Source organism: Lepisma saccharinum, chromosome 23, assembly GCF_977018435.1.
Source record: "Lepisma saccharinum chromosome 23, izLepSacc3.1, whole genome shotgun sequence".
Classification (NCBI taxonomy): domain Eukaryota; kingdom Metazoa; phylum Arthropoda; class Insecta; order Zygentoma; family Lepismatidae; genus Lepisma; species Lepisma saccharinum.
Window position 1 is genome coordinate 24,287,360 of NC_139251.1, and position 22,677 is coordinate 24,310,036.

General features: G+C 39.2%; 1 protein-coding gene across 1 annotated transcript in view; it reads right to left on the reverse strand.

The window, feature by feature from the left end:
• Nucleotides 1-22,677, reverse strand: part of LOC145977840 (homeobox protein B-H1-like) — a 56,911-nt gene that overhangs the window by 4,720 nt on the left and 29,514 nt on the right. The window contains exon 2 of the mRNA XM_083110163.1: nucleotides 5,842-6,076. Coding sequence (XP_082966289.1) covers nucleotides 5,842-6,076 — 235 coding nt within the window. The remainder of the gene's footprint in view (nucleotides 1-5,841; nucleotides 6,077-22,677) is intronic.

Consider the following 22,677-nt stretch of genomic DNA (forward strand, 5'->3'; position numbering starts at 1 on the left):
CACCTGTAGAAACTCCAACTTGTCTACATTGATATCGACGTTCAGTTGTATTCGATCCAAGTTTCTAGTCTCAAGTTCACGATTCGGTAGCGTGTACAAAGTTTCAAGTACAACTCTTTCAAGCATGTTTTCCCCGGCAACGATGCATTTTACAATTGTTTGCTCTTCCTAAATGCATCCATCACTGACATACAGATGTTTTCCAGGACTCTTTATGGCATTTCGAGCTGAATCCATTCCAGATTTTAATCCCAGCTCTCGGACCACGAAGCGGAAGTTTCGACAGATTATAGTTTGTCAGAAGTAAGAGGGAACAGGATACCAATGACGCAATTACCAGTTATCTGAACGAAACATAATACATAAACAGTCCAGTTAGTACATGTGGTGTAATTTCACAGGATACGATAAGCATCTCATGATTGTTACACGCCATATACAACAACCAACCAACTTTTTATGTTCCTTTTTCCCGGACCGTAGCCCTCAGGATCCATAACAATAATTTGTAAGGAATATTTTTCAGCTAAACTGACATTACCAGTAATGGCCTCTGTTATTGAAACATCCATCCCGTACACGCACAACTCGTATTAAGGGGAAAAGATTGTCGCGACGATATCAATGTTCCCACGCTTGGCTCAAAAGTACAAATAAGACTAAAAAATAGTGTCATGATGACGTAAAGCATATTGCTGATGACGAGGGAAGCCATGTATTGAACGATGAAGTACGTTGAATGTATATTGACTGCAAGGAAGGTCGTCAATGTGAGATAATGCGAGTTGGGTATAGCCAATTCAAGTTCCAAATGGCTTGTATTAGTATTATTGCAATCAATAGTGGACGACTGCGCGTGTTGATATTGGTTGCACTTTCACGGTAAATGTTCACTTCTGTGAGCATTGTCTACATCGAGTGCCTATTGCATGTTGAACAACAGACTTTGTGCTTTTAAATGTCTCCTAAGGAACCATTAGCTATTGTATATTAGGGAAGCGTTTTTTTAATCATTATTTTCGTTATTACCTGTTCCACTTTAATACTTTGAGACATTTTTTTCTTTATATTACCATGAAGTTTAAAAAAATTAACTTATATTCCGTTAAAACAATCGTTGCTTCTGAATGTATTCATAATTATTCTCTGCTGCTCAGTTCATCTGAAAGATTTGCATTTTAATCTAGCCTCCAGCTATCCAGGTTTAGGAAAATAGAAATATGACAATAATAACGAAAAGTCATCACCCTCACCCCCTCACCAAAGAGTCAGAATTTTATGCAATGCATGAATTCAACTGCGTTTTGAAACTTTTATTTGGTTTCATTTTTTGAATTGATTTTAATTGATAAAATAATTATCAATTTCTTATACAGAATTTATGCAAATGTAATTTAATCGATAACTGTATGAATTCATGTTATATTTTCTATTTATTTCGATCTGTCTTCATGAAAGTAAAGACTTCGCAACTGTATGCATTAGATGGTTCTATCTATAGTCCCACTGAATTCATTGTACAGTCAACGGCAATAAAAACAGGACACCTATATCCTGAAATATTCGCTTCCCTACACGGCGTTATGTGTGTTGCCAAACTATACGGCGATGTGGGGATTTTAGTAGCACATTTTCAATGACAAATTCTGCTACCACAGTACATTATGATGTACAAGTTTTGTTTTGAAAACTGTTCATAAGCTCTCATTGCGAAAAGTGAAGAGAATAAACATCATGATGGACAGTTTGCTGGCGAATATTTATGCGCCCAACTCTACAATGTGATCTATGCCATATTTCGAAACATCATCTTGAACTCTCATTAACGTCTGAAGAATGAAGCCTCTTTAAGTCTATATTTACGTAATGGAAAACTACAAACCTTTTATTTTGATGTAGAGTTCTAAAATAGAGCTTTGAAGATTAGATAATCTTATTGGGAGACTAGGTGGAAAATAAATGTTGGAAAGAAAAGACAGTCATTCTGTGTAAAGTTTTTCAAGCAAAAAATGTCCACTTGTATTCTACCTTGCTAGGAGGAAAAAATACCGTAATGAATTTTAAACAATCAACACTAATCATGAGCACAATAGAAAGGCAGTTTAGATTCTCAATAGCGGCCCTTTCATGGAGTTTTCATCCACTCTTTAAAAGATCATGGAGGTAGCAGCCTGTTAACAAAAGCAGACTGCCGCTTAACGATTAGCCCACTCCAGTCCCTTCAGTTCGCATGACGCAGCAAAATATCATTTGTCTGCCACGGCTGCTTCAGCCCACAAGAAGCTGTGCTCAAGAACAGTAAAAACAGCTTATTCTCAGCATGAGTTGGGTCAATAAGACATTTCTTGCGTTCGGAAATTTTGTGATGTTTGTTTTGGCGTTACAATGAGTATTTGTTTCTTCAGTATTACATAAATTTAGAATTTAAACTTCATGTTGAATCCAGTGCGTTTTTTGTGATTTTTATATACTTAATGTCATTGTGAAACCTCTAGAAAATATTCCCCAGGTCTGATTTCTCTCTTCCAGAGAATTAACTTTTCGAAATTAATCGGAAAAATTCCGGGGAGTTTCTACAAGTAAACAGAAAACCGGATCCGGAAAATTATCTTCCACTTCATCGGAAAATTACGCACGTTCAGCTACTAATACTACTACTAATAAATTAAGTTGCCACACGTTACCAGAGTGGAATATGTACGGGAGTGAGGTGATTTTTCCCTCCGGAAACTACATATCCATTTCTGGTTGCACATTAGTTGCCCTTGGGGAATATAGCGATACTTCGAATAGTATTACTGGAAGCTTTTTCAGGTATCACACTACATCCAATTGCTCCTTAAATCGAATCGAAGAACACGCGGTGCAGGGTAGGCACATTGTACAGTAACTCTGATTTAGTCCCGATTAACTTATCTGAAATTATGAGGTTGTGCAAAATTTCAATAAATGCATAGCCAACTCTGAGGAGGGGGCCCTATCGCCCGTCCCCCCGCTACGAGTCTGGTTCGAGAATAATTGCTTTTAACTGCAAAAGGACCGGTTATAATTGCATTGATGCGTTTGTCACTTGTTTTGTTTCTGTACTGATTTCATCATGGTTGCTTTGAATTGTGTATAACTTGTATTATTGACCACTCGGTAGGGCTGTTAGTGTTTTTTTTAAACTGCTACGAAGCTAAAATATGTTATTCACAAATCTCATTCTACGTTATTACTTTTTCTTTTAGCACAACAAGATGTGACACTAGTGTCATGTGATCAGCATCGTTGCAATACTCAACTGTGCATGTTACAAATCATGCACAAAACAGGTTAAACGAATGAAACGTTGTACAATTAGCAACAACTTCAGGACTAGTTTCCATTGAACAAAGGCAATAAATATGCATTCGATGATGTGGGAACCCGCAAACGTTCCACCACGATAAGAATAAATAGACATTTGACTAATACAAACGCAATATATCCATAAAAAAGAGCAAAGAGATTCGGTTCGGAACACGCGTGCTGAAAGAAAGGTGAAACTGATCGCGAAAATGGCGTCTCGGAAGCAGCAAATCGACGCTCTTGGGGTTTCGAACAAGCAAACAGAGGGCAGCACCATCGCTGCTGCTACGCGATTAGTATGCATGGTTGGCATCGGGCTATTATCCCCGAATCAAGGCTCACACTTGGCTGAGTCCGGGAGAATCGCCTTTTCACGTTTTTCAATGGACGCAGAATTTGAAAAATTGTACTAAGTCAAACCGCCGCACGCTCTTCTTTTCACCGCTAAAAATCTCTCTCAACCACGGCCAGTTTTTAATTGTGCAAGGGCAAAGGAGGCTTTCGTGGAGGGGGTGAAAAAAGAGTTTCAATCAACGAGTTCACGACCGAAAGAAAGGTCCACGAAATGGACCATGTAACGATGCGTCTTTGTTGAAAGTTGCCAGCCGATTTTCCGAGCAAGTGAATCCGTTGATTCGCCATATCCCTCTTCTTACTGAGTTGTTCATTGTTTGCTTACCGTCCCCTTTTTTTCGGGACTCTTTTCGCTAGTTGAATCTTTACGTTGCGATACGTTTATCTCTCTTGGGCTCACAATCCGATTAGATCGCCTTTTCTTGTGTGAAGAATTTCAGTCGAGCAGCGGAGTGATCTCAAAAGCTGTTTTTCTAATCCACCCTCCCCCAAACCACAGTTTGTTTCAGCCCCTCGCATTTCCATCAGTGTTAAGACACAGTTTCCTAAAGATAGATCTTATAAAGATTATAATAACAACGACACAACTGATTATTAAAAGTAATTAATTTACTTATTAATGCTGAACTTTACAGAATTAACAGTGTAACCCATATTCATTTTTACAATGTCTTGTGTGTAACCTACATGTGTATGTCAAATACAGAAAAAAACGACTTAATGAAAACGTTAGTCAGTTTTAAAAAATGACAGCATGCTAACTGTATAAATATGAGCCAATAATAACTTCTGCTGCAATTTACACGCCCTCTTATAAGAATTTGACTCTTTGCCAGCTTATTTCTGCTGGACATAGGCTGAATTTGCTTTACGCGGGGAACATTTTCGGCCACTCTACTGACATCTATATACCTACTCTGACTCCTTGTGGTGGGTTGCACTTGTGTGCAAACTTATCGCTCGACGAAATGTTATCATTGTAGGTTTGTATTCCGTGACTTAACATTGGCCAACAGTGAAGAAGTATAAACTGTGTGTTAAAATAGATTTATAGAGTGAGAAGCATAAATAGGCTATTAACATGCAAATTGTCCACCACTTAGTCCCACGTGAAATTGTACTACATGAATGAACATGATACAGGACAATTTGTCTGTAGGTAATATTTTGTTTTGTCTTGAATTCTTCCGTTCGTAATCAGGTAAGCGCCCTTTCTGTGTTACCTTTTGTGTATGCGTGCCATAGAGAGAAAGATATCCATCCAGAACGTTTTCTGTCGAGCAAGTGTGATATCTCTAAACGTGAATCTATCGATTTACACAGTAAAGGACACCGTGTTGGTAAAAACTGCGTGGCGTTTCGTGTCAGATAAGGTTTGCAACTGTAAGAACCTCACTTGAGGAAGCGTGTCCGCCATTCTTAACATGCAAGAAGGGGAGGAAGAGGGGGGGAGGAAGCCTCATGCTTAAAATATACGTCCAATATAAAAATGGTTGACTGAATGTGTCCCATGTGTAGAAAATCTTCGTTAACTGATTAGGGATGCCTATTATGTATAAATATGCGTTGGTCACAGTCTGTTCTCATCTCGTGAAGGAAGAAGTCTCGTTTCGAGTTACAAATGCCTCTCGTTCTCAGCCTCTTGTCGATTTTCAAATAGTAGTGTCGCTAAGTAATATCCAATGCAATGTGAGTAATGTTAATTTACACATAAAATGCGAGAAGATGCCAGTAATTCGGAAATAAATTATTTGATGCTGAGTTCAACATTCTAGCAAGAGCACAAGTCATACAACTGAAATGCTATTCTTACATTCGTACCAAATGCACTGCTGTAAAGTTACGGATATTAGACCATTTGACCTTCAAATGTAGTTTTTGGGGGAATTCGGAAATGTGAGATACTGTTGACTGCGCTTGGGTGTCATTGCAGAGAAAATGGCGGACTAAAATATGTTGGCGCCAAAAATAATATTTTTGGAATTTAATTGTTGTTAGGCTACATATAAACTTTCAAATAGTGGTATTTGCTGGATAATGACATTATCTAAATTTTAAAATATTCCATTAGTGAAAATCTTAATTGAATCTGTGTGAATAGAGAAAACTAACATTTCAAGGTCAAAGGTTCTCCCGTTTTAAGAAAAAGGAACTTACCGTCTGTTTTGATACCAGGTTTTAACCTGAGTGTCCGTGAGGTTGAGCTTCGCGGCCAGTTCCATCCTGTCCTGGACGCTGAGGTACTTCTGGCGCTCGAAGCTCTTCTCCAACGTCTGGAGCTGATGGTCTGTGAACGCTGTCCTGGCTTTCCGCTGCTTCTTGGGCAGATTTTTGCCGTTGTCGCCAACTGCTGCGTCTGATTCGTGGCCGCTTGCTGTTTCGTGTTCTTTGCCTGAAACAACGTGATTTCGTGAATAACAAGACTAAACACAATTCCATTATTTTAAAACATAAAAAATCATTAGTCTATGTGTTCTCTACGTCGAATATACAGGGTGTCCCATAAAAGTGTATACGCACCTTAACAAGTGTCAGTTACGTTTTGAAGTTCTGGCATAGAAGTGTTGCGTTCCAAGAAGAGCCCATGCTCTCAATGCAGATGATTCGGACCGGTTTTGTGAGTTGTACTTGGCAAAATGTGCCGAATAGATGGGCTCCACGTTCAACAGACCTCACGTCACTAGACGTTTTGTATTGGGACGAATAAAGGATCAAATTTACGGTACAAAAAAGGCAAGAGTCAACGAATTAAAGGAGAACGCTCACAAATACGAAATGATGATTCTTGATGTTTGCGATTCCATTGTTCCGCGTTTGCAGCAGTGCCTGGACCAGAACGGTCATCTGTTTGAAAACAGGCTTTGGCAAAGACGATTATTCATGTCTGTTAAATTTTGAAAATGAACTGTATCTTAATTAAACACTGACTTTATAATATTGAAAGTGTGTATACATTTTTTTGGGACATCCTGTATGTACGGAGAACTAAGGTTAAGGATACGACGCTTCCCCTCTGGAAAGCAGAATGCGGAAATCATTAGCGCCTCCAAATGAGTGGAAGACCATGATCAGCTGCAAAAGTGTTGTACAATTAGTAGACTAAATCCTGTCCGGGTTAGTTTTCATGATTTGTCTGCAATGCACATCAACTTGAAAGATGACTGCCTAACTTTCTTTTATGTTGTAATGTTTAAATATTACCACGCCGATTCCATAATTGTTTGAATTCATTTTTCTCTCATAGTCTACATGCTTGCAATAATGACTGATGCTAATGCAAGAGCTGTCAACTACTTCGTCTTTGTTTTGTTTGTAAAAGAAAAGGTTAACTAAATACGGTGAGAGTCAATTTGCCTGACATATTTATGCATTTCTCTTACAATATCCTCGTGAATTTGATTCAAAATTCCAACGACATGTAGAATGGAACTGTTGTCTGTTATTGCGGTATGAGACATTGATTATCGAGCTAAAACATCGTTGTTCACTTCTGCATTGAACTGCTCTTGCTCCACCAGTGTTTTCTGTAAGGAAAAAAACAAAACAAAAAAACATGGCTTTGGGATGAACGCTTGCTGTACCATTCTAAGCCTCGAAACTTGTCTTTGATTGGAAGGAAACATTCGATTATAATTAAACGATATTTTTTATTGAGTTCTTCTATCGATATCAGCAAAGGATAAACTCAACACATTAACGAGAATTCGAAATCATTGGAACTACGAGGAAAAAGCAAACGGTATTTCAACAACGTGACCACACAATCTACACATGTTTATTTGTTAGCAGACTTCTAACATGCTATCGATAGCTAAACATTTACAGTGTTAATATAAACTTTATTTATAAAGGCAATTGCATTCAAAATTTAACTTTCTGCCGCCCCTCGTATATATGTAGAGTTGAGAAATGACTGTATCCTTCACATTTTTTGGTGGGTAAATTTCAAGGGAGTAGTATTTGCTAAAGTAACTGCCTACTTGTCTTTAGTGAGAGATTAGGCCCTATAAAAAGCGAATAGAGTAAGATATGCCTTTGTTTTTTGCCAGTAAGGAAATAATACATTGCTTATACGTAAAATTGCGTGGACTTGCCAACACTGTAAAAATCGTAACTCTTCGTTCTTCTAAAGTGCTGGTTCGCCGAGCGTGAAATCACCTACACTGCCCTTGAGTCTCACTTTGTTTAATGCTGGTTTTTCTTCAAGAAAGAAGACTAAAAAGATGAATACAGATATAATGAACATCTTCTCTTAAAGAATGAAAATGGAGGAGGGGAAGACACGTAACAATTTTTCTTGCATCATGAAGTTTTGTCGTGGATATTACTCTCTCAGCCTCTTCCGCCGCCATCTTAACGCTGTTTGTTCACGAAAATGGACTCTTTCCGCGTCGCGTTCGTCTTTTGTTTCGGTGTTCCCTCTCACTCTGCTCTTTAGAGATTCTAATTAGGCTTAAGTTCTCCAAGGGAGCGAGTCTTGAACGTTTGTTATGGTCCGGGAGCTCGATTTAGTCGCCGCTGCTTTTTTTTTAACGTCATCTTCTTCTCTTCCCCTTGCACTTTTCAACGTGTCCCGTGGGGCTCTTTGTTGCCCTCTTATTTCAGTCTTAATTTAGTGCGGAAAGCTTCCTTCCGTACCCTCATGCGATTACATCCATTTCCGCACCTTTTGGTGACGCGGAGTCTGTGAAATGTTGAGATTTCTCAAGGCTTCTGCGCCTGCGCGGAACGTGATTCACTTTGCGCATGCGTAGTTATGACGAGCGCAGTTCTATTCCGTAGAGCATACGTACACCAGCATCCAACTTAATTCTTAGTGTGTAATGTTACTGGATTCTCTAACCAAGAAAACTTACTCAAAGAAGACATTTGGATTTGGTATATCTGGTTATTTAACACACCTTAACCTATAGAGGCAGAAAGTAACACTGTTCATTTTAAAGTAACTGCAAGCGGTTCATTTACTTCCAACTAAGCACATGTAATTGTAACTTGGTAAGTTTTAACTCGAACTCAAGGGCGTGGCAAAAGGGTTTGGGCTTGAACCCCCGTCCTCCCACCGAAACGTGCTCGAAATAACGATACTAATGATAAAGCATGACAAATTATCACTATTTAAATCGCAATAATGCAGATAGTGCAATCTTTATCACCCCGAAAAATGTTCATATGCACGCTCCTGTTTTAACCTAACAAAGGTTGTTTTAGTATTCCTTAGGTCATTGTACGCTAATACTTGACTATGATTAATTCATTTCTAGGTATGATCTTGAAAATGGAATTGTTAGCGGATGCATCAACTGATGTACTGTATTGTTTTTACCTTCCTACCTTATTCTTAATAGAACTTTATTTCAAAAGGAACAGATGCTAGCACAAACATTAGTTTTCAACTGCCAAATCAGGCGAGTAAGATAGGTGAAGCAACTGAAGAGTTCATTGCGCAAGCGTAGACCCTCAACAAATTAGTAGGTTGCACTGAGGTAACGGAATCTTTCAACTATTCAGCAAAAGTTTGCTTCATACCTCGCATCTTTTTCTTCTGAACTGTTCAAAAGAAATCGAAATGGAAGGTGAACTTTTAACAGTACAAACGAGCAGAAAGAAGAAACTGCAAAGCACCGTGCTCCCCTTTTATCTTAAATGCATCCTTTTGGAAGAAGGAAATTGCGTTATTCATGGCTTCTTCGGTAGAGCCTGATGAACCCAGACAGGAAAACATGCGAATCGAAAGAACCGAAGCAGGCGGGAGATTGAATTTCGTTTCGAACCGTCCGCCAGATGGAACCTCTGGGCTTTTCACGAAAAACGATTTCGCTCGCGGGAATTGTAAAGCGAGGCATCCGATTGTCGTTTGTCGGATTTTTCCTCGACCCCATCTGAGCTAACCTTTACGCCAGTTCTGAAGTTACATCAGATTTTATTTCGTTCCTTTTTTTCTCTCTTCTTTCTTTTTAGCTTTTGAGGAGAAGTGCGTTCTTCTCTCGTAGTCGACAGTCATAAATGTTTTCTTCCCGTGATTGGATTTAGGTAGCTTCGGTGGGGGGACATGGGGGGCTGTTTATCCCAAAAGGCGATGCGGAATAAAATGGACTCTCTTTTATGTTTTAAAGGTAAAAGACGCGCTCTAAAACGGATTTTGGTGAGGAATCTACTGGGACAGGTTGCAAGAGGATGCAAAACGTACGGTTTTTAAGGGCGAAACTGCTCCTACGGGATAGCAAAGATGGCTCTCAAATTTGCCAGGAGGGACTGTGGATAAAACCCATCCATACTTTAGAAGATCTCTTCCACATCGTCTCTCCGGGGATATTTGAGGGACTACAGGGAGACGGGAGAGAAGTGGATGGAAGGACTTAGCCCCCTCCTCCCCCTTCCACGCGCTTTTTGCAGTTGCGAGAGTCCATTTGTAGCGGAAATCAACCGGTAAGGGGTTCCATTCCACGGCCCCTTCTCTCGTACGACGTGATTCGGAGCAGAGGTACTCTTTGCAAGAAGTTGACTAAAGGAGGTCTAATGAAATAAAGGGAGCAGCGGGGGATTGCTACAAATGCTTTTAACGGTGGTCTCGTAGATCGTAAAGCTTGATTGATGGGGTATTTTTCTCTTTCCCCATGCTTTTTCCCCTGTTAAAAGAATTGCTTGCGGAAGATTTCTGTCTTTATCTCGTCACTTGTGTTCCTCAAATTTGCTAACGAATATTCTAACATCATAGAGAATATCTTCATCATTAATTATAATTATTGTTCCATTCAGTGAACGCAACAGGTTCACTTGCAGAAAGTGATTTTGTGGTTTGATTTGATTTGCTTTAATTTACTTCACCTTTTGTGCCACTTTTGGCTAATTTGCGAAGATGGGGATGAGTGACTATATGATGAAATTGATGAATGGACACTCACAAATATCCATGCCAAGGCGAGGATTCGAACCCGAGACCCCTGGCGTCGTAGCGCGATGTGCTAAACACTCCGCCACAGGGGCCGCCTCTTGCAGAATGTGTGGTGTAAATTTCCACAACGGTGATTTCGAACGTCTAAAGTTCTTCCAAATGTTTCGCACTAAACATTCACGCTATGATACAGCTGTGAACATTCAGTTACTAATTATGTTCAACATTAATAACACTGTTAATACTAGCAAACACTGCACGTCAAACCGATTCAGTAAACCAAGAAAGTGATTAATCTGAAGCAATGTTAACACTAGAATGTTCAGAATTTGAACATTTTAATCTTTCACACATCAGTTACGATTTTGAACATGCGTTTCACCAATTCGTCAGATCTTTTATAACCTCTGTATGCTGAATCTCTTTAAATCTTACTATTTTGTGTTTACAAGAATACCGACATCAAAGTCATGTTCCTACTTTTAAGCAAGAAATCACAAGTCATTGCTGAAAAACCCAATATCATCGAAATGATAATTTTCAATAGGTTTATAATTTTTCCTCTGTTGATACACATAATTATTATTGAAGAATTGAAATGTTTTCAAAAGTTTATGCATAAGTGCAACTGCGTGCCCGTGGAAGAGGTTGGTGGGGCCATAACCCCTCCCATTGGCCAACTTAAAAAAAAAAGTCTAATGCAGGGAAAAACGGTGAAACATAAGACTGCTAGAAAACACCCCCCCCCCCTTTCTCCTCCTACCTGTTGCAAAATTCCTAGACACATCAATACAGGGTACAAGTCACTACGAATAAGTAAAGCTTCAAGATATGTAGGAACATTATTTGGAATATTATATTCTATAGTTAGTTGAGAAACAGTTGAGTTTCCCATTTAACATATTCTCTGTACACATCACTGTAACAGTATAACTCCAAAAATGTATTGCTGTTCAAATAAACAGCATTGAAATTTGAGACGGGTGCTTGTAATAAGAACTTCGCACCCCCACACACATAAAACTGGTTTGCTTGGTTCAGTTAATGTAACTATAAACGAATTTGGTAATTCTAAGCAAATTATTTGGTCAGAATTACCGAAAAAGAAGTAGGTGCTGGAAGATAAATAGTAATACTATGATTTCAATGAATATTTGGTCACACATTTCTCTCTTTTGTAGATACTAGTGTCGGACGATATATCGCGATATTGAAAAAATATCGACCAGGCGATATCAACTAGATGATATATCGTCACGATATTTTGGTCACGATATATATTGTCACGATATTTTAGCGACATGTTGTGTCGGTGATAGATCGTCACGATGGCGATATATATCGTGGAGACGATAATCGCCGATATCACGATACGGAAAAAATATCGTATCGTATAGTCTGTGACAATATTTTCTTGACCATATATCCCGATATCAAATTTCCGACATCGTCCATCCCTAGAGATACCTTAAATTTGATTATATAAATCCTTGCGTATGAGAAGTAAACCAAAGCTTATTCCCTTTCAAAAGCCTGTGGGGGAAATCCTCTTCTTCCGTGAATTTATGTTCTTTCCTAACAACCACGACGACTTCTGAGGGTCGGGAACAAGTCCCATGCTGGGGTCAGTATGTTCTACATGCCCGGTACAAAACGCCGGACCGAGAAAATTAATATTAACCACGTGACCGCCGTTTTCACATGTAATTCAGTCGTCCCCCGCCAGGTGACAGCACTTTAGCGACAGGGGGCGCCATGCGTCTTCCAACAGCAAGTCTCCCGTGTCTTTTTATTCTTTGGATCTACGGGATCCGCTTTTTTTCTTCCACAGACTACTCGCGTGCGTTGGAAAGAGTCACCCGCTGTGAGCAGCTCCGAAGCTATTGTCTGATGAAGTTTTTTCGTTACTTTTCGTTCTAAATTAATTATGGCAGATTTGGGTCATAAATGTTAGAAGGTTCGGTGCAAGTTGATCATGCAACAGTGTGTTGTTTTATTTCGGTAGAGCACGGCAAGCGCCAGAAAGCATGTAGGGAAACTTGATTTCTGAGTTCGGCTATCAAAGGTGACAGCTAGAATTTATCAGGGCTCTGAAAGCCTAGGGGAACAGAAAGAAAATTACGATCGGAAAAGTGTAGCAGCTTTTCGTATTTCAGCTTTCTTCAACCATGCATTCAATTTCTTTTCGGCATTCGTATTTTATCATTGATAAAGTAGTATTATATTTCAGAAATATGTTTTAATTTTTTCTAAACAGTTTAGAAAATTCGACTCTTTTATTGAAAATTGTAACTGTTCAGTGCTGATATGTATGTCGTCTCATGTAATAAGTTTCCAATACATTTATTTAATTATTCTGTGTATTTCCGATACCAAAATGGTGGATTATGTACAAACAGCGTTTCCAGGACATCTTGCATTCTACAATCTATTATGTCCCGTGAAAATAATAGAATAGAATTAAATGGAAAAGTCTTTTATTTACTACAGAACGAAGTTCAGTCTTGGGCTGCTCTACCAACTGTGTTACATAAATATATAACATAAATGTGTATTAGAATATAAAAATATATCACTGTTGTGTGTTAGTGTATAAACTGGTTTACGCTATATGTGTCCTGTACTGGCAAAAGAAATATAATTATACTTGTATTAAGAGGAGAGAAAATTACAGTGTGTGTAAAATTAAATTGATGTAGTGTCTACAGCCTACGGCACAAGGAAAATGCAAATAAACATAAAACAATAATGTAACAGTGACAATTTAGCACAATTTGAAACTTGCCACTAGGTGGCTCTGAAAAAATCTCATGTAAACTGGAAGTTCAATATCCTTTTTCCTTTTCTAGCAATGTCTTGCAGATACACGGCTTCTTCCAGCCCTTAATCGTGTCAATGTCAGAAAAACCTACGGAAGTTTTCTGGTGACATTTACATTTTTGTTATTCGTGACCTTGAACTCAAAAGCTACCTTGGAAACAATTGAAGAAGGTGAAAACAAACATCCTCTAACCTGAAATAAAGCATTTCTCGTTGTTGACACAGCTGATAATTTTTATATACACGAAACAATAATTACTAAGTTTTACAAGTAGCTGTTAAATCCCATTTCAATAATTTAAGTCCCGATTAGGCTATATGAGTCTAAAGTGAGCTCAAAACAAAAGTTCGCATGCGTTTGTCTGGCTTTTCCAACTCCAGGAATATAAATTAATTGTTTGGCGATTGCATTTTTCAATTTCTGAAGTAAAGGGGAAATTTTGCAGAGTAGGGATTTTTTTAGCCTGGAAAGGGGAAATTATACATTCAGGTTGTTGCAACACTGGGCTAGAAAGGCCTCAGGTAACGAAAATGTCGCGCCAGTCAGTCCCAAAGCTCAACGGACAGTTATTGTGTCATTAGGCATGTTCATAAACACAGAAGGGCGGGGCAAGAATGATATATTGCCCGTTTAACCGCAAAAGCCCCATAAAAGCGCCCCCTCAACAAACAAACGTCTGCGTGCTATTTACACCGCGCAAATGAGTCCGAAATTTATTTCCCCGTGAAAGCCCCCTTGTCAAATTCTGCATGGAAAAGTTTTGGGCGGCACGGTTGGTGAACCCTTCCGCGAAAAGTACCAGGGCACTTTGTCGGCTGGGCCATGATCTTTTCATTAGTGGTCGGTTTTTGTTCCCTTGGCTACCAATTTGGGCACAGCGGCGTTTTACAACGCATCGGGGAGTTTTGACTGCAGCTCTGTCGAAGACAATCGTGGCGGCGGGGCCGGGAAATTGTGAATATGGAAAGAACTTACCTTGCTGATTCACACGACGCCAATAAATCGCTCAAGAACCAGGGAGTCCTAGTGGTCGGCGACCCTGGCTTGTGAAAACCACAGCATGAAGCCGGATTTGGCAGATTTCGGTGATACCGCCGTGTATCGTTTCCAAATGCCACACCTATTTTCCGAATTCCGACGAATTAGATTTCATTAGAATGAGGCTGTTCAGTGCCAAACTTTTCCGATGGTGGCACCAGCGTTGTTATGCCGTTCGTAATTTCTTTTACAATTAAATCTCTTTAGAATGCAGCCGCTCAGTGCCGAACTTTTCCGATGTTGGCGCCAGTGTGGCTGTGTCGTTCGTCCTTTGTTTTACATTGTGACTCGATGTTCTGTGATTGTTAAACAGACCCAAATTGATGATCTTTTTCTTTAAATATTTTAGTTCTGATATTACCTCAAATTCTTATGTATTATTATAAATTTGTATAGTCTAAAGTAGAGGCTTGTGCTTTAACTTTGCCATCCAAAAACAATAAATAAATAAATAAACAGATTAAAGTGCGGTGCGTAAATATGAGTTTCAGTTTTCGTTTTATAAGTCCACTTCATGGACAGATAAGCATAATGGGGACTGGACCTACATATTAAAGTGGAAGACGAACCGTTGTGGGAAAATGTTTCCTTTGTAACTATTCTCCAAAAATTTACATGAGAGTCCGATTTTTACTAACCATGTCGAGAAATGTGATATGCATATATTGCAAAATATCAATTATTATCAAAACCACGCAAATAATCCTATCTCTTCAAATTCAATGATCATTCAACTATCTTTTGTATGTTATGACATCGTTTCTCAGGCCAAAATCAAATTGAACGTGTAATTTAATTAAATTATCATGAATTTAAATAGTTAATGCGACTAATTAGGTATGATAGCACATTATATCTTGTTTTATTTTCCAGGAACAGTGGGAACGAACACTAAGATACATCGAGAAAGTTCATCGCAATCCTGTGCACTCACTTGGTTAATGATGATGCAACCATTGTAGAAGCAGGAACAATTTTTAAGACAATAAAAGGTAATGTACTTTTAACATAACTCTCAACATCTTAGTAACAAGGTTAATAACCCAATACGGAATCGCATGTGGAAAATTGGCTTTCGATTTCTGTCACAGATGGCAGATGAAGCGAGTGTGCAAAGGGAGGAAGGTTATGTACAACCTGCAATGGTTTAAACTGACCAGCGAGCCTCTTCAACGATAGTTAAGAGCAATGAATTATATACCAATGTTTTGTTTGCTTCAATGCCACAACTTTCCCCTTCAAAATTAGTGGTTTTGAACCATGACGAGTTTCTTTTGTAAAGTTTTTTGACGGAAAAGAAAGGAGAAGTCCGCGACTGGGTAAAGGAGAATGAGTCAATGAAACCTCTGGGGGAAAAAACAATGTGATGTCGCATTGTGCTTCTGCCCGTGTATCAAGTTTTAAGTTATACGAATATTCGCTTTCACTGAACAGGCTACGTTTAGAAGATAAAAAAAAGAGGGGGGATTCACGTAAGGTTGTTGACGGTTTCACTAGAACAAAGGAACATCGGTTGAGGAACCATTTTGAATCGAATGTGACATGCTCGAATCGAAGGTGACGGTGTCTTCCGCCATGTTCTTAGCAAGTACCTGCGCTGTTTGGCACAATGTAGCACGTACGCACATTTACAATCAGTCAAAACTAACTCGGCTTTAATTGCAGCGTACATTGACACGAGCGAAACCTAACAGTTTCGAATTTTTATTTTCGAGGAAAATATTTGGCAGAATCGTTTACAACGCGAAGAAAGTTGTGTTCGTTAGATAGTTACTGAATGAAGAATTACATCACGAGGACTAATTACCCTGTTCTTGGAAGTTGTTTTTGATACTTGCAATTTCAATTTGAAGTTTATTAATTATTACACAATAATAATTTACTCTTTTGCAATGGAGGAAGTAAGGAAAGACAACCAGAGTTGAATCACGTGCAAATTTATTAAAGTTGGCAAGCTCTGGTTAGGCTTTTGGTACTCTATTTTAACAAACTACATTTTCGCTTAGACTACAATCAATACGCTTGGAAGAGTGGAACATGTACTTCTTTTGGAGGTAGCTTTAGTCTGAGCTCCTGATGCGGTGAATCCGTTGTTGAGGTGTCAAGTGAAACTCTTAGGTGGTGTCTCCTTCTTGCTGATGTCGCGAGAAGGGTAAAGGGAAGTGTAGGTTGCAAGTGGCACTGACATGTAGAAGAGAATAATAGGTGATTCAAGATATGGTGATGTGATCAATAAAGCAACAGTTGTGGGTGGAATCAGATGAAGAGATCGGTCGCTGTGAAGTTCCAGGATTTATAATAATATCAGAGAGTAGTTATTATTAACTAGCTGTGGTAGGCGACGACCCTGACTGACGTGGGCCTCCCTGGCTGAAGCTGTATACAAGGCTTAGTGTGGACGCCAATTCTTTTCCATAGCCTGACTGCAGATACGTGTACCTCCGTGGAGATTCAAGTCTTCGTGTATGATGGAAAGTAGAGCGTTCTTGTCTAGGACGGGCGTTACATAAGCCAGTAAAAACCGTGATCATGTGTCGCGTGGTTGCATACAGGCAGGATAAATGTGCCGTTCTGTAAAGACTATTAGCTTCTGTATGTGCCATTGATGACCTCTACGCGTAGTGAAAGTCTGTCGATGTTATACTGCGGCACCCTGTGCACAATGTACTATATATGTGTGGGTCTACTATTATTAATGAACATTATTAGCTATTAGCTGAGAACAAGCTCGCAATCATAAAATAATGATTTACGCTTATGATACGTCTATTTGAAAACGTTACTTTGAAAAGTATGAAAGAGGTTGATCATTCGACTCCCTTGTTACAAAAAGATAGCGGAACTTGACCTTTTAACCACGTAAGTGCGTTATCTTCCAGCTATATAAATTGCATCGCCTTAAAGATTCCAGTTTCCGCCGTGCGATGACAGCGCCGCGAACTTGAAAACGCATAATTTCCGACAACGCAAATGAAGATCACGTCAGTATTGCCTTACGAAAGAAAACTTCCCTCAGTACAGAAATATTCTGCTAGAAATGTACGCAAAAGGGAACTGTTACAATATCATCACAATTACAGGGAAATATGTGGATATCTGATTGCCCCACTTTTAAAAGTATGAGGAAATATTTTCTTTATTCCGAAGTGAAATAAATCTTAATAAAGAGTTTAAATTCGACTTACGTAACAACCATTTCCTTACTAACACAACTAACTAGTGAAAATCCAATGTTAAATGTTGTCAAGGCGGTTTTCGTATTTGATTGAATTACCACAAGGTTGTATTAGTAATTACGATTTTCTGTTATTTTTTATTGATATATAAGTACTTTATTCCGAAAAGCTTGCTTAGTAACCAAGAAATTTAATAATTAACGGTTATTTTGCGATGAACATCAAGTTCTTAAAAATGCAGAGGACACTGAACGAAAAGGGATTTTTTGCAGCTCGAAAAGGGAAAATTTCCTCTCAGGACCTGGTAACATTGTATCTCACACGCTGTAAGAGGCGAGAGAGATTCTCAGGATGATGATTCAAGAACAGACAACTAAAAGAAAGAAAGAAGTGCTTACTCTTGTAGCTACAAGATGTGAGAAACTCGGATGCCTGAATTGGCCATTGTCGTTTGTTCCTGCTGAGAGAAAGTGTTTAGCCAGCGATAGCTCTAGCTGTAAATATATTCTTCGCCTTCCTCGGCGTAAGGTTTTTTTTTCACAATGGGAAAGGGAGTCAGGCAGGCGTAAAAACATAGTTGAATGAAGTTGTTCTTCTCTTTTCATTATGTTGAGGCTCCATTCATCCACCGACAACAATTAGAATGATCCTCTCCCCTTCAACGAGGCGGTGACAGTTATTTATAAGCTCCAAAAAGGCGACCGTGTCTTTTTGCATAACGTCTTTGAAGTGACTTCTGATATCGCAGACTTGTACAGTTAGCGAATGCGACGAAAACACCTTCTTATATACAAGGCCAAGAAAGACATTCTGTTTACACATGCAATGTCATCTCAAGTGGGAATTTTCCCGACAATGCATCTGCATAGAACAACTACCCACCCAGGGAATATAAAGGCGGCCCGAGCTCGAGACTGTGTGGGGCCAACCCCTACACCTCCCCTGTGTGTCTTCATTGCACGGTACAAATGCCCAAGGTGTATAGAATAGAATAGAATTTATTTCAAGTGTGAGCCTTTACAGCTGTACATACCATACAAGGATGAAAAATTTTAGTACAATTTTCCTACACACTTCCTCCTCTCAGTCTACTTCCACATTCACACTGCTTGTGAGTTCATAAACACTATTTCATTTCAACTCTTACACTACACTTGCAGTTTTACCTGAGTGATTCCTAAATTTTCTCACATTTATTCATTTATTTAGTAGCCCCCTTCCCCTTTCACACATGTTCGCTATCCTCACTGAGCTTCTTTGCTCTCTTTGCCCAGGCATAGTGTAGGAAAGTTCCCAGATTCCTTATTTGCGCCTCCCCCTTCTTGGTCTCTACCTCCTAATAACGCTTGTCATTATATTCTCAATGTTAAATTCATTTATTTCCCTGATATATCTTTGTCTTGCCTCCCCTGTTTCTTTGCACTGGGGGAGAATGTGAAATTTCGTCTCGTCTTCACCGCATAACGGGCATTCTGCGCTCCCGTCCTCCCGTGTTAGTTTAACTTGTGCCCATCCCCCAGTCTGAACCAGGCCAATCCTGTCCTTTGTTTTGCCCCATACAAATCCACGTAGTTCCTCCTTCCCCAATCGATCCGTATCCACTATTTTCGCTGATGTTAACTATATGTTTGCGTCGCATTCTGCCAAAATTTTCTGTTTGTTAATACGAGGCGTATTTTAAATGTAAGTACCGTTTTGAAATTCCGCCGCTGCAGCGCTGCGGTCGGTGTCCCGTGCATGCGCACTGTGTACCTACATCTGTTGACAAACCACAGACGCCATTGCGGCAACAATCGATCGTGTAGATATACATTTGCTTTTGCGTATTTAAAATGCCTCCCGTCGATCGAGAATCCCGCCGACTGTGAAATACGCGCTGTTATTCGTTTTCTTAGTGCTTAAGGCGTGAAAGCAGTTGAAATTCACCGTCAGATTTGTGAAGCGTACGGACAAAACATTATGAGTGATGGAATGGTACGCAAATGGGTAAGAGCTTTCAAAGATGGCCGAAAGAATGTTCATGACGAGGAACGGAGTGGGCGACCCACAGCGATCACTGTCGACTTGATGCAGAAAGTCGACGAAAAAGTGAAAGAGAACAGATGCTTCACGATTTCTTCGTTATCAGAGGAGTTCCCTGAAGTGTCAAGAAGTGTTATCTACGAAATTGTTACCGAACGCTTAAACTATCGAAAATTGTGCTCACGATGGGTACCAAAAATGTTAACTGAGGCGCACAAAAGCAAACGTTTAGGTAGCGCCTTGACTTTTCTTGTCAAGATCTCATCGCATCATTTGGCTGGGAACAATTTGATCATCCTCCATACAGCCCCGATCTAGCGCCCAGTGACTACCTCGTGTTTCTGCAACTGAAGAAGCATCTCGGAGGTCAGCGCCACGATGACGACGATAGCCTCAAAACGGCCGTGTTGCAGTGGCTGTCAACTCAGGCGGCAAACTTCTATGACGACGGAATGAATACAAAAGCTTGTTGTTCGATATGATAAGTGCCTTAATATTGGTGGCAATTATGTGGAAAAGTAGATAAAAGTGTGGTCTTTCATGTAACAATAAAATTGTTACAAAAAGTTTACTTGTTTTTGTACATATCAAAACGGTACTTACTTAAAAAATACGCCTTATCTTCCAGTCTGGCACGTATGGCCCCTAGGATCTGCATATCAATTCTCCCCTCTATTCCCTCTTCCCACACCCATCCCAGGGTGTGTGTGTGTGTGTGTGTGTATATATATATGCATATAAGGATTGAGCCGATATCGATGCTAATGTATCGGTATCGGGAAGTATCGCTTGTATTTTGTTTACCGATATCGGCCGACACTTTTCCAGTGTGTTGGTCTTTCACGGGGCCCACAAAAATACCGTGCGACACTTTCGAAGAGTCTAATTATCCTTCAAATTGTGCAAAATTCAAATTCCATTTATTTTGCACCAGTTTTGTGTGAGAAACTTGGTATTGTGATTATACAAAACGTATTTTAACATTTGATGTAATTGTGAAATGTTTTGAAGCAAAACTCTTGGTAATTCAAGTGGAATACTTGTAAACTAATATTAATCAATATTTGATCGAATTCTAATTCTTACAATTTTCAAGCATCGGTATCTGTGTCGATGGGGATCGGTAGGAGTGTCGACATATCGGTGTGTGTTTCGACTCAGCTTGTATATACTACATATAGTCTATGGCTGTATTTGGCCTACAGGTATGAGCATTGGAGGGTGAAGCAATGACATAGGAAACTATTATACCAGATATTAGTGAATATTCCTACTTAAACTAAAACACATGTAAATATATGTGTATATCCCTTTAGATGGTAATTTGGGCCTATCTTGGGGAGACCAGTATTCTGTGACATGGGAGCAATTCCTAAAAGTGTCCCTTTTTTGTCATACCGGAAAAAAAAATGAATCTCAAGATTTCACAGCACCTTTTAGGGAATTGTCTACATCTATAAATCTGGACAAGGCCGCTTTAAGCAAGGGAACGAACATCCTCAGATTGATTGTCAAAAGGAAACGTGAATATTTGATACTCTCTAAACATTGAATGCTGGAGGCAACTTCTTGAGGGGGGGAGGCTGCCAAAAGGCGACGCCTCAATCATTCACCGCCCCATCAAACTTGCATAACCCAGTTTAGTGGTCTTTCCCCGTGACTGTTACTGACATTTACGTCAAGTCGCCTTCAGACCCTTTCCTCTGTAATATTTACTCAACCTTGATGCTAGTGTTTCCAATTGCCTTTGTATATTTCCATGTTTGGTTATTTTAAGTTTCTCTGGATTGCGATCCCACCCAATAATTTGTCGTGTTAATATTTATTGTTGTTATTATTATTATTATTATTATTATTAGTAGTAGTAGTAGTAGTAGTAGTAGTAGTAGTATTAGTAGTAGTAGTAATACTATGTATTTGTTATCATGATTCGTGATGGATTGACTATTGAAATCAATGAATAGAAGATTTTTTAAAAAAATAGTAAAGATGTATTGTTGGCGTGCATAAATATCATGATACATCAAGTGTCTGGGCCCACCCAATGTTTTTTAAAAGTTGGCTCCCCTGTATCAAAAATAGCTTGAAAATTTCGCCTTAAGACTTCCTTTTATAGTGGTCGTACAGCTAAATACGTTATTTCACTTCATTATTTGGTGTTATTCCTGTAAAGAAGAGGCTTGTGCAACTAAATATAAAGCGTCCTGTGATATAAGTAGTTTCCAAAGATAATTTCTTCCCAACGAAATTAGAATGTCCTTCCTTATGTACATTTTCGAGAAACGAACGTTCATCAAAGTTTGTCGCTTCCATATTGCACCATTGGCAATTTAACGTTTACCTTGGCACCCGTTCAAAAAGTTACCCGCTCGCACCAACCAGCTCAGTGATCACCTCATCACATTCTTTTGCTCGACATAGGAAAGATCTTTTCCTGATGCGCGCTAAAGAAAATTGCGAACACGATACGCCAACTCTGAACATAAGCATTGTTCTGAAGCGGGGAGAATCGGGCTTATCACAAATTTGTACATCGTGTAGCCAATGGGAAATCGTGGACACGGCATTACGCTAATCTTTGATTTGCTGTGGCTTTTCACAATACGAAAAATCTTGTGACTTTACACGAAACAGACTTTCATGAAGAAACTAGATCATTCTGATTGGTCCAGGAGAATCCGTAACTACATTTTTATCTTCAATTAAGCACTACACTGCAACAACATGCAAGGTGTGTGTGGTTTAATACGGCAACCGAGCTAGAGCATGCACTCATTATTATTCACACCTATTTTCTATGCAATTAGTAGCAAGTGCCATGCTGAGAAATCTCTTGAAATCGTTATCTAGATACGAATGTTATGAACAGAACTTGTCCAAGTTGGCATTACACAAAATGTATTTGATATGCATGCGCGAATGGGGACTGTATCCTCGTTTTCAACAATAGTGCGTACTGCATACTTCCCAAAAATATTGTGATTTTATATATCACTTTTACACCGCGACCACCTAAACTAAATGTTGATTCAGGCGTTTCCCTA